Raw genomic sequence first — 16,410 nt, 5'->3', positions numbered from 1 at the left:
GGAAAAAGAAAGAAAGAAAGAAAGAAAAAAAAAAAAAAAGTACCTGCTATCTCGAGATTCCACTGTAGTAGAAAACCATCGATCGAGGCATAGAAATTCTTCACGTCTTCTGGCAACACGCAGCCGTGTCGTTGCTCCCAATTCGCAATGGCGTTTCGTTCGCAACCATTTCGTCTGTTAACGCGAACGTTTTTAACGCATGGCGAATTTTCGAGAATCTTGACGACACCTAATGTTAAATTCTCGTAGAATGAATCTTCGGTAACGACATCGACGAAAAATGACATTGTTTCACTACTGCCTCGCGAATCCATTTTTTTTTTTTTTTATTTTCTTATATAAACGTGTCAGAGATCTTATTGTGACATGAGAAACCGAGGATGAACAAAGCCGGGTGCTTTTCTTTCTGAAAATATCGCTTTCGTTTAAGTTGTTTATCGCCATGGCAACGGCATATCAAAGCGAACAACGTTACTTCTCTATTCACCCCTCGAACAAACGTCGCAAACATGGTTGCTTGTTCGTGTTCATACGATTCTCGTCGCATTAAACCATCTGTGTTGTTGTACACACACAAGCGTAAAGAGGGTGTCTTTTCCAAACGGTAGGGTTTGGATCATGCGAAAGAAACTTGCCCTTGTAAAGGAAAAAAAAAAAAAAAAAGAAAGGAAAAAGAAGGAAAGAAAGGGAAGGAAAAAAAAATTAACCCACGTGTTTCGCTTTTGTACATGAGGAATTATATACATTAGTATGCGTATACTCGTAACATATGATTTTCAGACACGTTCATTATCTTTCCGTCATCATCGATGGGACGAACATAAGGGGATCGTAAGGATTAGTCATAAAAACCTTCTTCCATTGTTCCCAGGAGAGTTTCGAACGAACTCGCTTATACGCTCTCTAACAATTTCATTTCATTTCGTTTCATTTCATTTCGTTTCATTTCATTTCATTTCCATTTCATTTCCATTTCATTTCTCGTTTGATATGTTAAATATTCGTTTGATATTGTTAATACGGTTATGATATGAAATAAAATTGATTTGAAAAGAATAATAAGAATATAAATATCGATAGAAAATCCAATAAAATTATTGACTTTTACATATACGAGATCTTTCATCTGTGACAATGAATTACAATATGTATTTCTTTTTCTCTCTCTCTTTCTTTTTTTTTTTTTTTTACATTTTTTTTCATACATATTTTTTTTTTTTTTTTTTTTTTTTTTTTTTTTTTTTTATTATTATTGTAGGAGATCTTCCTGCCTCTTTATACTCTAGGGATTCTCATAGTGATAAAGGTGTTGATACCTAATCCAAATTATCCCGCGATGACGACGCAGAGGCATGAGGAGAATATATTCGAATTATTCAACGGTAATAAAAACAATACGATAGCCGTGGTACCTAATTCGACGGAAACTCTCGTAAGTTATCGTTAGTTATAATTAGATATAAATATTTCGTTAAACTTATTAAAAATTTTTAATATCATTGATTCATCTTTCAGACATTCTTAAATTCGATGAACAACCTTTGGCTGTCCATGTGGGATTTTCCTGGCAAATTACCTTTAAATTTTATGATATTTGATACGAAGGATGATCTACAGGCAGCTTATTGGAGAGATCCATATAGCGTACCTTTGGCTGTGATCTTCGAAGACTCTCAACCGATCACTCAACGTCTTCTGTAAGACTGTTTATATATATATATATATATACACATAGATAAAATATTTCACTCAAATCTATTAAATTGCTAAGTTGATACGAATGATTGTTTACATTCACGAAAAGCTTTTTCCCCCTTTCTCTCTTTTATAATCTAAATCGAGGGTGAGGTAAAATTGCTATTTGTATCTTTTAGATACGAGATTAGAACAAATCCTTCGTATACATCGCCTCCTTCGCCTACTGAACTTTATTCTGCTCCGGTTACTTGCCGGAAGGACACCAGCCATTGGATGGGAGGCGTTCTGTCAATAGAAACTGGCGGATCATGTCCCGTGAATAACTATTTGGATTCTGGCTTCCTAGCGTTACAAATGCTAATGGATATTACGAAGATAAGGGTACGCCGGTTACTTATAGTCTTGAATTATATTGCTCTCTTTCACTCTTACGAAATGTATCTTCTAATGTATTACTTCCTTCCTTACTCTACAGCTTGACACGCAAAACAACGACGTAACCATTCCAGATATAAAATTAGAAATGTTTCCGAAAGAAGCATTCACAGCTGGTAAGAAATAGCTTCTCTCTATCGAAAAGCTTTTACTTTCTTCGAAGAAATGATAATCTAATTTTTCTCTCTCTCTCTCTCTCTCTCTCTCTCTCTCTCTCTCTCTCTCTCTCTCTCTCTCTCTCTCTCTCTCTCTTAATACAACTCTTAATAATACATTTTCTAGATTGGATGTTGGCTTTTAGAGTCATTATTCCTTTGTACATGGTATTAGCACTTTCACAGTTCATTACTTATCTCTTGATACTAATAGTCGGTGAAAAAGAAAACAGGATTAAGGAAGGAATGAAAATAATGGGCCTGAAGGATTCTGTATTTTGGTAAATTGAAAATTTTTTATAAATTATATGATATTACTATGATATTTATGTTTTAATCTATCCATTAAATCCATTAAATATTGATACGTCTTTCGTGCTTTAGGATGTCTTGGTTCATTATCTACAGCATCTTTGTCTTGTTACTTTCTGCCGTTGGAGTGGTATTACTCTTCACTCTACAAATGTTTCAGCATACACACTTTTTACCGATATTTCTTTTGGTCGTACTTTATAGTTTTTCCATTATCATGTTTGCCTTCATGATAACGCCATTCTTTGATAAATCTCGTGTGAGTATTTTATTTTATATAAAATGTTTAAATTAAACGGGTACGAAAAGGAATTGATTTAATGTAAAATTATTAGAAAAGCTTTTACAGATTTCAACGAATATATTCGTATCTCGTTTTAGACTGCCGGTGTCCTTGGAAACTTTGCAGTAACGATATTAAGTTTGATGTACTTCATTCAAGTCTTTGTAGACGATTCTAGCTCGATCTCATTTTGGCTTGTATCACTTTTAAGTCCAACGGGTGTTGCATTGGCTATGGATAAGGTTGGTATTCCTAAAGGTTTAAAAAAAAAAAAAAAAAAAAAAAAAAAAAAAAAAAAAAAAAAAAAAATTAATAAATTTTATTTTTTTTTTTTCCTTTGTATTTTTCATAGGCCTTGGTCCTGGATTTACAAGGACAAGGAGTGAATTTCGATAATCTTTGGTGTGGTCCTGGTATACCTTTCGGTGGAAGTCTCATTATGATGACTTTAGACATATTCTTATATGCTTGCTTAGCCTATTATTTGGACTCGGTTATACCAAGTATGTTTAAAGAATCTTTTATTTTTTTTCCCTTTTGTTCTCTCTCCGATATATCTGATGATATTGTCAATAACAGCTTGGAAGAGAGACGATAATCCTTCATGACATTTTGATTAATAGGCGAGTATGGCACGAAGAGATCACCGTGGTTCTGTTTCACACCTGGATTTTGGTGTCAACGTAAAGTTCAAAGGGTACCATCGTCTAACGGCGAATCTAATTCTTTTATACCCGGCGAGGAAACAAATAGAGACGTGGAACCAGTTGTACGTGAGATGAAGGGAAGGGAAGCAATTAGAATCATAGATCTGTTTAAATCTTATCAGAAATGTCGTAAGCCTGAAACAAAGGCAGTTAATGGTATCAATCTAACGATTTATGAGGGACAAATAACAGCGATATTGGGACATAATGGGGCTGGTAAAACAACGTTGTTTAATATACTCACCGGATTGACATCGCCAACAGCCGGTACGGCTTTGATATTTGGATATGACGTGCGAGATTCAAACGATATGCAGATGATCAGAAGTATGACAGGTGTATGCCCTCAGCATGACATTCTGTTTGATTTATTAACGCCAAGAGAACATCTTGAATTTTTTGCCGCTGTACGTTGCATTCCAAAATCAATGATCGAACACGAGGTAAGGCAATATTTAAAACATTTGAAATAATCTATCGTTATTATAGAATTGCAAATTATTATCTCGTTATAATCTATAATATCTCATAATGTCATTGATATTATAGGTAAAGAAAACGTTAAAGGACATAGATCTGGTTGAAAAAGCGGATACTTTTGCAAAATATTTAAGCGGTGGCCAGAAGAGAAAGCTCTCAGTAGGTATCGCCATTATCGGTGATCCTAAGATCATTATCCTTGATGAGCCCACAGCTGGAGTGGATCCATACTCGAGAAGACAAATGTGGTCTTTCCTGCAATCCAGAAGACACGGTAAAGTCATTCTTTTAACGACTCACTTCATGGACGAAGCAGACATATTGGCTGACAGGAAGGCAGTTATAAGTAAAGGGAGATTGAGATGTTGCGGTAGTTCGTTGTTCTTAAAAAATAAATTCGGTATCGGTTATCATTTAACGTGAGTATCAAGTATAAATGTATGCACAAATTAATACACATGCAAATGTTCATTTATTTATTTATTCATTCTTCTATTTTGACAATCTTCCTCTTTTTTTTTTATCATTGTATTATCATTACAGTCTCGTACTAGAAGGCAACGCAAGGGAACATGCAATAGCACGATTAGTATCGTCTCATGTGACGAAAGCCGAAAAAGCAAGACGTCATGGTCGAGAATTGAGCTTCATCTTGCCTCACAATTCCGTGGAAAATTTCGCCTCACTTTTTTCGGCTATCGAGCATGAAATCAAAACGAGATCGAGTAGATTGGGTATTAGTAGTTATGGAGTATCTATGACGACCCTGGAAGAAGTCTTTTTACATCTGGAAAAAGACGAGGAAACGGAATGTACCATGGACAATCTGTCAAAGAAAATGGTTCGTAATCGTGCACTTAGTAGATCGTTGTCCTTGCAGTCGAAAAGTACATCGTACCAGAGTTTACAGAACGAAGGTGTTACCGTTCAAAATGATGGTCAAGCGAAAGGTAATTCAAGGAAAATTATTCAACATTTAAAATTAATATTTGTATCCGTTAATTATATTTATATATTGAAATGCAGGAGCAGGTGATCTACCAGATGGAATTCACAATGATAGGAATCCTCCTATTCTCGGCCTTGGCTTAGACCCCATCAAAATTCGGCCTAACTTCCTTCAAATTCTTTATGCCATGCTTCGCCTAAGGATACTCAGGCTGTTTAGAAACATTCAACTATTATACTTTACCATCGTTGCTCCTCTTGCTCTAATAATCCTTGGTCTTTATATAAACAGTATTCAAACTGTCGACATTAAGATGCAATCACTTCAACTTAATAGTGGTATGCTTTTATATACCTTCTCCCCCCCTCCCCATAATCTTTAATTATCATCGAAATATCCATTAACATTTGAGATATTTTCTCTCCTCTTTGTAAACATTTTTTTTAGACACCTATGGCAATGAAACTAAAATTTTATATTTGAATAATACCGATGTTGACATAACGCCTTTGATAGAGAGTATAAGTCAAGATGTAAAGCATATCGATGAATACGATGGGAATTACGTTAATTTGTTAAAAAGCGCACCGCACGTAGCAGCATTTAATATCAATGATTATACCTTTCCAAAGATGAATTTAACAATCGTATATAACGATACGATGCAACATTCTTTACCCATTTTATTGAATGTACTGTTAAATACTTATTACAGGTATGTATGTTCCTTGTCCTTTACAGAAAAAAGAAAAAAAAAAAAAAAAAAGGAACAACAACAAAATTACGTTAGAATCACAATAATCGCTGTAATTTCCATTAAAAACAGATTGGTAGCTGGTAGGGACGATGTTCAACAAATTGAAATAAAAACGCATCCGTTTCAACAGACATCACAGCCACAAGAATTTAACATCGGCGTTGCCAGTTCAGCATTATTCATAGGAATGGATTTTGTTTTATTACCAATCACTTTGGCAGTCGATATGGTTTATGATCGAGAAGTAAGAATAATTTATTCGATCGTATTGATAATTAACATTTATTTAATATTATTTATTTAACATTATTTATTTAACATTATTTATTTAATATTTATTTAACAGTTATTTAACATTTGATTTTAGATAAAAGCGAAGAATCAATTGCGCGTCAACGGCCTGTCATTTCCTATGTACTTCCTCACATATTTTATCGTCCTCGTCGGCCTGATGACATTTATTTGTTCATGTATCATTGGTATTATATTTCTCTTTGACGTGCCTTCGCTTCAAGAACCACCAGCACTCATTACTCTTGGTGCCCTTTTAATGTTATACTGCCCATCGTCCATTCTTTTTTCGACATGTTGGAGTTACATCTTTGATAAGATGGACTCCGCACAAAGTATTTTACCCAATATTGCTACGTTCTTTGGACTGATACCTTTTTTGCTTGTCGTGATCTTAGATATGCTAGGTGTCGGTAAGTGATATATATATATATATATAAACAAATACTTAAATAAAAATTTTGCCACTTATTTAATCAACATTAAAATATTTTGATCTTTTTTAAGGTGGTACTGCAGCGTTCGCTTTGCACGTGGTCTTTTCTCTATTAAATACCATGTATGTGCCCTACGCAGCGGTGTACTATGTAGATCGCGTTCATTTAATGTGCTCTATTAATGCTGCCTGCCATCATTTAACTATGTCGGATTATCTTACTACGGAGATCATATTGATGGCCGTTGGTGTATTATTACATTGTCCATTATGGTTCTTCGTATTGCTCTTATTGGATATCAAGAAAAGCGGTGGAAACATTAGCGATTTCTTCAAGCACTTCCTGGTTAAAAGAGTTATATATTTCTTCGTTATTTAATTATTTATCCGCAAATAAATGTTAATTTTGTTTTGTATTTATTAATAGAGAAATGGTGGCTCGATCGGTGAGGAGATAATGGAGAATTCGGATGTAGGTGAGCACGAAGATGCTGACGTAAAAACTGAAAGACAAAGAGTGTTCAATCTTATTACGTCACCTTCCGTTCAACAATCATCAGTGGTATTGGTACAGGTAAAAATAATTTTCTACTGGTAAAATAATGAATAGAGAGTTTTAACGATAATTTTAATTATGATTATTGAATGCCGTTAGAATCTACGAAAGGAATATCATCAACGAGAATCAACAGTTTCTTGTAGCTGTTGTAACAAACGAGAAGAAGAGACAACATCTCAAATGCAACGAAAAGTCGCTGTAAGAAATTTATCATTGGCCGTTGAACCAGGTGAAGTATTTGGACTTTTGGGTCATAATGGTGCTGGAAAAACTACTACGATGAAGATTATTATTGCGGAGGAAGCAGCGACACGTGGTAGAGTACAAATTGGCGGGCACAATATTCATTCTCACATGGAGGAAGCATTCAGGCAAATGGGATATTGTCCGCAACACGATGCTCAATGGAAAAATATTACTGTACGAGAACATTTAGAATGTTACGCAGCTATTCGTGGTGTACCTTGGGGAGAAATTAATAGGTATTATTAAGAATACTTTTATCCCGTGTAACAATAACTTTCACTTATAAAAAATAATGATATTATTTCAGAATCGTCGATCTCTATTTAACCGGTCTTCAGATTCATGAACATGCCGATAAACAAACTCAAGAATGCTCAGGTGGTACTAGAAGAAAGCTTAGCTTTGCAATGGCAATGGTTGGAGGACCAAAGGTTGTTTTAATGGATGAACCTAGTACGGGTATGGATCCTAGATCAAAAAGATTCCTATGGGATACCATCCTTGCTAGTTTCCAGGTATTATCGAAACAATTGGCCTATGATTTATCATTTTAAAATCTTATTGAATTTTAATATTAATATTAAAAGTTAACATTCGATTATTTTCTCTTAACAGGGTGGCCGAGGAGCAATCCTTACAACTCACTCGATGGAAGAAGCCGATGCATTATGCTCCAGAGTCGGTATAATGGTTAAAGGTGAATTAAGATGTGTAGGTTCGACGCAACACCTGAAAAATCTATACGGTGCTGGGTACACTTTAGAGATGAAACTTTTGGGTGGCGATTGTACCCCAACTACGCCTTCCGGTGATAGATTATCTGCATTAAAAGAATTCGTTGCTGGTCTCTTTCCTGATGCAACGTTAGAAGAAAGCTTTGCAGACAGATTGGTCTTTGCCGTTCCTCAACACGCAGTGAACTCGCTGGCCGAGTGTTTTATGCAGTTGGAGAAGGGTAAGAATTATTGTCCCATTAGAAATACATAATCATTGAATTTTCAATGCATGCATTGAGTAAAAGGGAAAGAAAGAAAAAGAAAAAAAAAAAAATAAGAAAAAAAGGAAACAATCAATAAAACATATAAAATTTGTAATTACAGCCAAGCAGGAACTAGACATCGAGGAGTATAGTTTCAGTCAAACTACCCTGGAACAGGTGTTTCTCAAGTTCTCTCATTACGACGAGAGCAATAGTGGTGAATGACGATCTAGATGTTCAGTGTTTTAGTATCTTGTTTTTAATTATGAACTTGCTATACTTTCAAGACTGCTCAATTTACGCGCGAGAGTATTAAAAGTCATTGTTTTTATGTAACAGTTAAGGAAAGCCGACAAAACGAAATGATATTAAATTATCGTTGTGTGAAAACGCATACGATGAATCGGGCGATTGCACTAAAATGCGAGTACGAGCGATGTTAATAAAAGAGATAAAAAAAAAAAAAAAACAAAAAAAAAAAATAAAAAAAAAAATTTTCTTTCCGTTCGTTCGAAGGCGTTTACAAAGTTATTATTATAATCGTCTAAATCTTGTTGATATATTATTAATTACTTAAACATTACGTCACAGTGATTCATAATAAGCACGACCTTTTTCCTCTATGAGGATTCAGTGGCATACATTAAAATGCTTTTTGTCCAATGGGAAGGATTGTATTTTCCCGAATCTGCAATTGAGTATAGATGAAACGCGTATTATTGTTAAATAGACAATTCAAAGGATAATGTACATTATCTTGAGATATGCTTTCGTCATTACTGTGTAAACCATGTAACAGATATTGCACAATTAATGAATGAAACGACTATTTAAAACGAAATTTTTTCAGTCGTAGTATAAGCTAACGTACATTACATACATACATAAAGTACATAAATAAATAAATAAATAAATATATAAATAAATAAATAAATGAATAAATAAATACATACAAACAAACAAACAAACAAATATACATACATGCATACATACATACATGCATACATACATACATACATAGATACATACATATATACATATATACATATATACATACATACAAACATAAACATACAAACATACATACATACATACATACATTTAAACAAGTTTGGGTTCTAATTTTAGGGCTTCCTGAAAGAAAAGATTTTTGTAAAAGCGAATAATTTGAGAATCGTAAGATATAAAAAGAAAATAAACTAGTAATTGGGGATTTTGGTATCCATGATCCCTTTACCTTGACTGTATGTCACTGTCAGGATCGTATTATATCGACTCGATAATATTTAAGAAATGGAAAAGAAAAAAAAAAAAAAGAAAAAAAAAAGAAAAAAAAAGGAAAAAAAAAGAAGAAGAAGAAAGGGAAAAAAAACACACTGCGAGTATATAATATACCGATGTAGATAAACGGCGAACGGTTAATAAAAATCGTCTTTTTCTCGTGCTCGTATTTTTGTGTGCAACCAAGAGTTCGACCTTTTGTGCGTTTACGTATGTGTGAAGATAAAAATAAGCGATGAATGAATAAGTGTTTAAATAATTAGAATCTTGTAAATAGTCTCGCAAGATAGTGTTCGAGCGGCATTAATATAAAAACAAATTACGTTTTCAGCGATAAACAAATATTGATTTAAGAATTTATTGATATACTAACGATTTTTCGTAGTTTCAATATTACTTTATGTTGTCTATCTTTTAGATTATCAAGAGAGAGAGAGAGAGAGAGAGAGAGAGAGAGAGAGAGAGAGAGAGAAAAACAATGAAAAAAAAGAAAAAAAAAGAAAAAAAGAAAACTCGCGCAGCGGTCTCATTAACAATAACTGCATTGGAATTGGATCCTATAATGTATCTAACGTTAGTCCATGAATGGACGTACGTAACGTTTATGATCGTTAAGAAGGACGCGCAGGGATATCTGCGTAATAATACTTATATCAATTTATTTACTTTTAATGCGACAATTTGTTATCTGCAAACGTATGAGAATAGTATTTTATCCCGATATATAGAAAATCGAATCATTTTAATCATCGAATTTGCATATATTCGTAAATAATAACAAAAGTCGATTTACAAAAGATCGACGAATAACTTTTACGTAACTTATTATCGATCCAAGGTGAAGTGCATAAAAATTAGACGTCATATAAGTACTTATCTTCAAACGTTTCTCTCCGTCTGTCTTATGGTCTTTTATCAAGCTTTTTTGGATCAGAAGTCACAGAAGGATACGATAGATCGTTATTATTGCCTCATTAAGATTTAAAATGATGATGATGATGAGATGATGATGATGATGAGATGATGGTGATGATGATGATGATAATGATTATTATGATGATGAATTCATGGGAATGAAATTATATTATTTCCTTTTAGATAAAATGAATCGTATAGAAAAGAATTGGGATCTCGCATGATCCAATTAGTATGCGATATCGAACCGCAATAGTTGGCTAATTGTCGTTGGCAAAAATTCGAATTTCTTGTGTACCAAATCGATCGAACATTTTTCTCGAATAAAAGCATAATGCTTTTAAAGTTCTGATCAATGCGTGGTACATTTGAAAGTTCAATTATTGCTCTTTGTCTCTTTATTGCCTACAGAAACGTCAGAAGGATAGAAAGAAAAAAAATTGCTGCCGATACAAATTAAAAAAAAAAAAGAAATACATATATATATACATAAATATATATGTATATATATATATATATATATATATATATATATATATATATATATATACAGGGTGGTTCATTAAAACGAATGATCTTTTCTCTCTTTCTCCTTTGAATACCTATCGATCGTTCTGTGATCCTTTTAGAAAAAAAAAAGTCTCATCTGTCGTATAATAAACAACGAACGTTATTCGAAAGTGAGGTTATGTAAAAAAGAAATACAAAAGACAAAAAATCGTTACAATTCTTCCGTTCGAAATTATCTAGTAACGTCATAAAAATTGTGAAAGATTTATGATAAATTCTTTCCCTTTTTATATTTTCTATCTCTCGGAAGATATTGGAATGTTATTCGTTGATAGCAAGAACGGTTAATGAACCACCCTGTATATCGAACGGGCTCTTTAATCGTAATCATTGGATCCAAGATCTAATTACGAAGATAAAAAGCAAAATAAGAAGAGGATGTCGAGGATGCGAGAGAAAGAGAGAAAATAAAATAAAATTAAAAAAGAAAAAAAAAAAAAAGAGAAAAAGAAGAAGATAAAAGAAAAAGAAGAAAAGAGTTAGCCAAACCTTAGAAAAGAAAATTACACGTTCTTTTGAGGCTTTCGAACAAAAAAAAGGAGAGCTCTCGTTTGCAGAATCGCGCCCTATCTCTCTTTTGATCTTCATGGCGCTGCCATCGCGGCGCGAAAATCAAACGCGAGTTATGGGCGTCGTTCGGAGGACTGAATGAAACATTTTTTGTAGATGATATAATTATAGCGTAGGTAGTTAATATTTGAATCTCGCCACAAAAAAGGAAAAAAAAAAAGAAAGAGAGAAAGAAAAAGGGAAGAAAAAAAAGTATCGATTTTTGTAAATATGAACTCGTTATATAAGAGAGGAAGAATTCTTATTATAAATATATAAAATAGAAACTGTGTGCGTAACTTTACGTACGTGCATTTATAAGGGATTGTGCCCGCACAAATCTCGTTCTAGCAAATACGGTATAACATAAAATTTAGTCAATTATGGAATTACACGATGAAAAGAAAAAGGGGAAAAAAAAAAAGAAAAAATAATGAACAGCAGACAATTTTATGAGATTATATATAAATATATAAATATATATATATATATATATTCATATATACGTATATATGTATATGTATATATATATATACACACGTATATATACCATTTTTTAAAACAGTTGTCACCGATTACGGAGTACGCTACGATGCGTCGAGCATTTCTGAAAATTTAAGTAAAAGAACAAAGAAAAGAACAACAAACAAAAAGAATTAAATAAATAAATAAATAAATAAATAAATAAATAAATAAATAAATAAATAAATAAATATACAAGATAAAAAAGAAACAAAAAGAAAAAAAGAAAACAAAAAAAGTAAAAAAAAAAAAAGAAAAAAGAACAATACGTTACTGCGTAATCCGATAGACATTGCATATCGCGTTTGCGGTTCAAAGTGCTTCATTTTTTGACAATTATTTTTTGCGATCCCGTTGTCGGATATTTAGTAGCCGTGTGTACATACATACATTACATACCTACATACATAAATAAATACATACATAGATACATACATAGATACATAACATACATCATACATACATACATATATACATACATACATACATACATACATACATACATACATACATACATACATACATACATACATACATACATACATACATACATACATACATACATCTATACATACATACATACATAGATCTTTAATGTAATCGTCCGCACATGCTCGCGTTAATGCGTTACCCTCGCTTTTCTTATTATGGTCCGTTCGTTCTTACGTGGAAGATTGTCCCGATCGATCCGACTCCAATTTAATTAATTATACAACAAATAAATGACGATTATTGTAGACGTCAAAGATAGTCAAAATCAAAGTTGGACGATCGGTAAATAGTCTTTCTCATAGCATTATTTCATTTTTTTGTAAGGATATTTCTTCTCGTGCATGCACATATATAAGCACCCACCCACACAGGCGCGGCTGACAAGATGGGTACACAATCACACCTCACACACACACATACAGGAAACATATATATATATACATATTGTATATATGTATATATATATATATACACACAATGAATCATACATAGACACCCATATTAAGGAAAAGACATTTGGTTCTTTATTCACGCGTTAAAATCGTGTAATATCTATGATATTCATTGATACATGCTGAACACTTAACACCCGTCAAAACCGTAATTAATTTTACGGTACTACGTATTTGTTGTATAAAGTGAATGTAATCAGTCGGTTAACGGAAGCTTTTTCACCAATAAAAATCAGTTAAACATAAGGCTGTGTGGTGCGTTTTTTCTCTTTTTTTTTTTTTGTTCTTTATTTTTTTTTCTTTTCCTCCCTCTTTTCTCGTTCTTCATGTAATGATCATTGTACATACGTACTTGTAAAACATGTATAATAAAATAATAAAATATATGAAGGGTGATTGTTAAATGATTGACTGTATTAAACGATTATATCACAAGAAACAGGTGGGACAGTACGATTATTTACATTATTTATGTAAATATGACATATAATAAATATTTACATAAGTAAACTTTTACATGTTACAACAAATATAAATCGTACCTAATGGTACGAATTTAATGAATAATTTTGTTGAAGTCAATTAACATACGTGTTTAATTTAAAAATTTTTACTTTGTTTCAATGTGGGTAGAGTCTTAAATAGAATGATAAAGTGTGCAATTGTATAACCAAGAAGAGCACCTGTTACACATGGGATGGGCCACACTTGCCATGGTCTATCCCAATCTAATGGAATTACAATAGCACCAGTCCACGTACCCAAAAGTGTAGTTTTTATAACAATATTAGCAGCATTGATAAATATATTGTCTTTTTGTGTTTCTCTTCCTGTTAAAATATTGACTGCTGTATTTACTCCTAAATGCAAACTGGCAGGAACAAATGTTAAACACGTTAATATTATTGTAAGCATTGTCGTTTCCTCATGTTGATTAAAAACTGGTGCACCGAACATAACAATAAGAAAATAATAAATAATTGACAATATAATGCTTGTGATAAGAAATTTAAAACCTTCCTTTATATATTTTGTCCAAGATCTTTTACTTTTTGACGTTTTAGTTTCTATCTTGGTAATAAGTACTGGTTCTGTTTGTAAAAAAGAAAAGATTAATTTTATCACTTCGGCAAACATCAATATCAATAATATTGGAATAAATTTGTACGAGCCAACATTGTACAAGGTTCCATTAATTTTTAATAATATTAATATGCCTGGAAAGTAAATGCAAGTAAACGATGAACAAACGAATAATAATTTTTGTGCTGCTTTATTCCCACCGTTCATATTTCTCATATTAAATCTGTAATACAAAGATAAAAAATATTTATAAATATCCATATATATATATATATATATATACATAAAATAAAGAAGAATATTTAAAAAAATTACTTATATTAATTTAAGGTTAGTTAATATGACACTTACCGCCAAAACGCATGTATTTACATACATCACTATTAAGGCTATTCACTATCTTACGTTCAAAGAGTGTGAGACTTCAGCGACAGGTGTGGATAAAATATGAACTACGAAAATAACCGGAGAACACACTGTCCCAACTATGTATTTATCTTATCGGTGTATATAAACTTCTTTGGTTATTCCTATCTGCGTCCATAATAATTGATTTCCTGTGGATTAGAGAATAAGTAATTTAATAACAATGAATTCATACATTTCAGTTTCTCATATGTATTGTACAACTTCCCTTGATGTTTGATAGCATCTTGCATTCGTGAAAAAGATACCGACGTACGGTAATGTATATGTTTCATGACAAAAACATGAAGTATAATAAATATAATTAACGAATACGATAATTAGTATAGAAATTAGCGAATTTCAAGAAATTATCATTGAATATAATAATATTTTATCTATTTGCCCGTAGGAGTACTATTGGCAATTTGGTAAAGTGTTAGTACATTGATGTTCAATCGATTTTGAAAATACATTGGAAATATTCTGTCATTTACTCGGTAGTACTAGCGTTAAAAGATTTACAATTAGATTTTGCAAGTAATAGGTATTAGGTCTCACGACGCGGAGGTTACGGGGAGATAAGTGGAGATCCACGGACTAACGGTGATTCTATTTTACACTAAAATTTACGTTCCACGATAACTTCACGTTACGGGAGTTTTGGGAGTTCCGGGAATTTCGGGAGTTTAGGGAGTTTCGGGTTTCTTAAAATTATTATTAAAAAAAAATACACTAGAATACTGTCATAGTTAATTATTTATTTATTGAAATATAATTAAACAATTTGAAATGTGAATACATTAATGTCCATTTAGATATGAAAAAAAATAAAGACATGCAGCCATTCGCTCGGTAATACTTGCGTTAAAGAACTTATAATTAGTGTATGCAAGTAATACCGACCCAGGTCTCACTACGTGGAAGTTGCTGCAAATGGAGACCCACGGGCTTACGGTGACTCTACTCTAAAATCCGCGTTCCGCGATACCGATCCGCGATACCTTTCCGCTTCAATGCACTGGCTTCTTAACTAACAGGGTATGCGTAGCTTAGCTACAGCACACCTCTTACAGATAGCTCCACCATTTGCACCGTCCGCTTCAGACATAACGGATTATTAAGCACATTTGAATTCGTGCTTTCCGAATTTCGAACAAACAAAGCGCACTCCTTAAAAATACTAATCGCGTCGCGACACTCACATGTGTGTTATAATTACGTAGATTCTACTGTTAAGCCGAAATTCGCGAAGTACCCCCATCGAAATGTCGAATAAATCAAACGAAGTCCACGGTAGGACCTTTAATCGCGCCCGAACACCCACGCAAGTGTTAGAAAAACGGTGACTCTAATCTAAATTCGCGTTTTCGATACGAACAATCAAACGAATTATAATCGCGCCCGAGAACACCCACGCCTGTGCCCGCCGACACGCGCGTCAATGTTCTTCCTATCCTTCCCGTATTCGCGCGTAGAAATCGATGATGAATCTCGCCATACGACGAATCATCCGGTCGCTGATGAACCTATCCCTCGATGACCTATACTGTAAAAGAAAAAAATAAAGAGGAAATAAAAGAACAAAAAAATATATAAGATAAAATAATATATATATACATACATAAAATACAAATGGAAAATAAATATATATAAATAGATAAGAGACCTAGAAAAAGAAACTAAAAGAGAAGCAGCATGTACCATCCCATGGGTCCTACCTGAAACATATAAATCATAATTAATAAGAATATATTAAAAACATAATTAAAACCATAATTAAAAACATAAATAAACACATAAATAGAAAAATAAATGAAAACATAATTAAAAGCATAATTAAACACATAATTA

The 16,410-nt window shown here is 32.7% G+C and overlaps 3 protein-coding genes across 10 annotated transcripts in view; 1 reads left to right on the top strand and 2 right to left on the bottom strand.

The window, feature by feature from the left end:
• Positions 1–621, bottom strand: part of LOC124948930 (tubulin polyglutamylase complex subunit 2) — a 2,219-nt gene extending 1,598 nt beyond the window's left edge. Inside the window, exon 1 of the mRNA XM_047493274.1 lies at positions 44–621. Coding sequence (XP_047349230.1) covers positions 44–314 — 271 coding nt within the window. The 5' untranslated portion in view covers positions 315–621. The remainder of the gene's footprint in view (positions 1–43) is intronic.
• Positions 1–13,314, top strand: part of LOC124948928 (ABC transporter A family member 1-like) — a 32,928-nt gene extending 19,614 nt beyond the window's left edge. For 5 of the 8 annotated variants that reach the window (XM_047493269.1, XM_047493267.1, XM_047493268.1 and 2 more), the window contains 21 exons: positions 1,259–1,432; positions 1,516–1,697; positions 1,875–2,079; positions 2,174–2,249; positions 2,416–2,569; positions 2,673–2,859; positions 2,982–3,125; positions 3,236–3,386; positions 3,507–4,033; positions 4,140–4,489; positions 4,614–5,020; positions 5,097–5,357; positions 5,467–5,734; positions 5,846–6,020; positions 6,144–6,480; positions 6,575–6,858; positions 6,931–7,077; positions 7,159–7,544; positions 7,616–7,823; positions 7,924–8,263; positions 8,409–13,314. In XM_047493269.1, coding sequence (XP_047349225.1) covers positions 1,259–1,432; positions 1,516–1,697; positions 1,875–2,079; positions 2,174–2,249; positions 2,416–2,569; positions 2,673–2,859; positions 2,982–3,125; positions 3,236–3,386; positions 3,507–4,033; positions 4,140–4,489; positions 4,614–5,020; positions 5,097–5,357; positions 5,467–5,734; positions 5,846–6,020; positions 6,144–6,480; positions 6,575–6,858; positions 6,931–7,077; positions 7,159–7,544; positions 7,616–7,823; positions 7,924–8,263; positions 8,409–8,512 — 5,067 coding nt within the window. In that variant the 3' untranslated portion in view covers positions 8,513–13,314. The remainder of the gene's footprint in view (positions 1–1,258; positions 1,433–1,515; positions 1,698–1,874; positions 2,080–2,173; positions 2,250–2,415; positions 2,570–2,672; positions 2,860–2,981; positions 3,126–3,235; positions 3,387–3,506; positions 4,034–4,139; positions 4,490–4,613; positions 5,021–5,096; positions 5,358–5,466; positions 5,735–5,845; positions 6,021–6,143; positions 6,481–6,574; positions 6,859–6,930; positions 7,078–7,158; positions 7,545–7,615; positions 7,824–7,923; positions 8,264–8,408) is intronic. The other 3 variants (XM_047493266.1, XM_047493271.1, XM_047493270.1) reach the window with 2 other exon arrangements.
• A 205-nt stretch (positions 13,315–13,519) lies between these two features.
• On the bottom strand, positions 13,520–14,664 carry LOC124948929 (phosphatidylinositol-glycan biosynthesis class F protein). The gene is made up of 2 exons (XM_047493272.1): positions 14,503–14,664; positions 13,520–14,374 (listed from the first exon to the last, which is right to left on the bottom strand). The coding sequence occupies exon 2, from the start codon at positions 14,365–14,367 to the stop codon at positions 13,669–13,671; it is 699 nt and encodes a 232-aa protein (XP_047349228.1). The 5' UTR covers positions 14,368–14,374; positions 14,503–14,664; the 3' UTR covers positions 13,520–13,668.
• Between the last annotated feature and the right edge of the window lie 1,746 nt (positions 14,665–16,410).

This window comes from Vespa velutina, chromosome 4 (genome assembly GCF_912470025.1).
Source record: "Vespa velutina chromosome 4, iVesVel2.1, whole genome shotgun sequence".
Lineage (NCBI taxonomy): Eukaryota > Metazoa > Arthropoda > Insecta > Hymenoptera > Vespidae > Vespa > Vespa velutina.
This window is presented reverse-complemented; position numbering and strand designations above follow the sequence as displayed.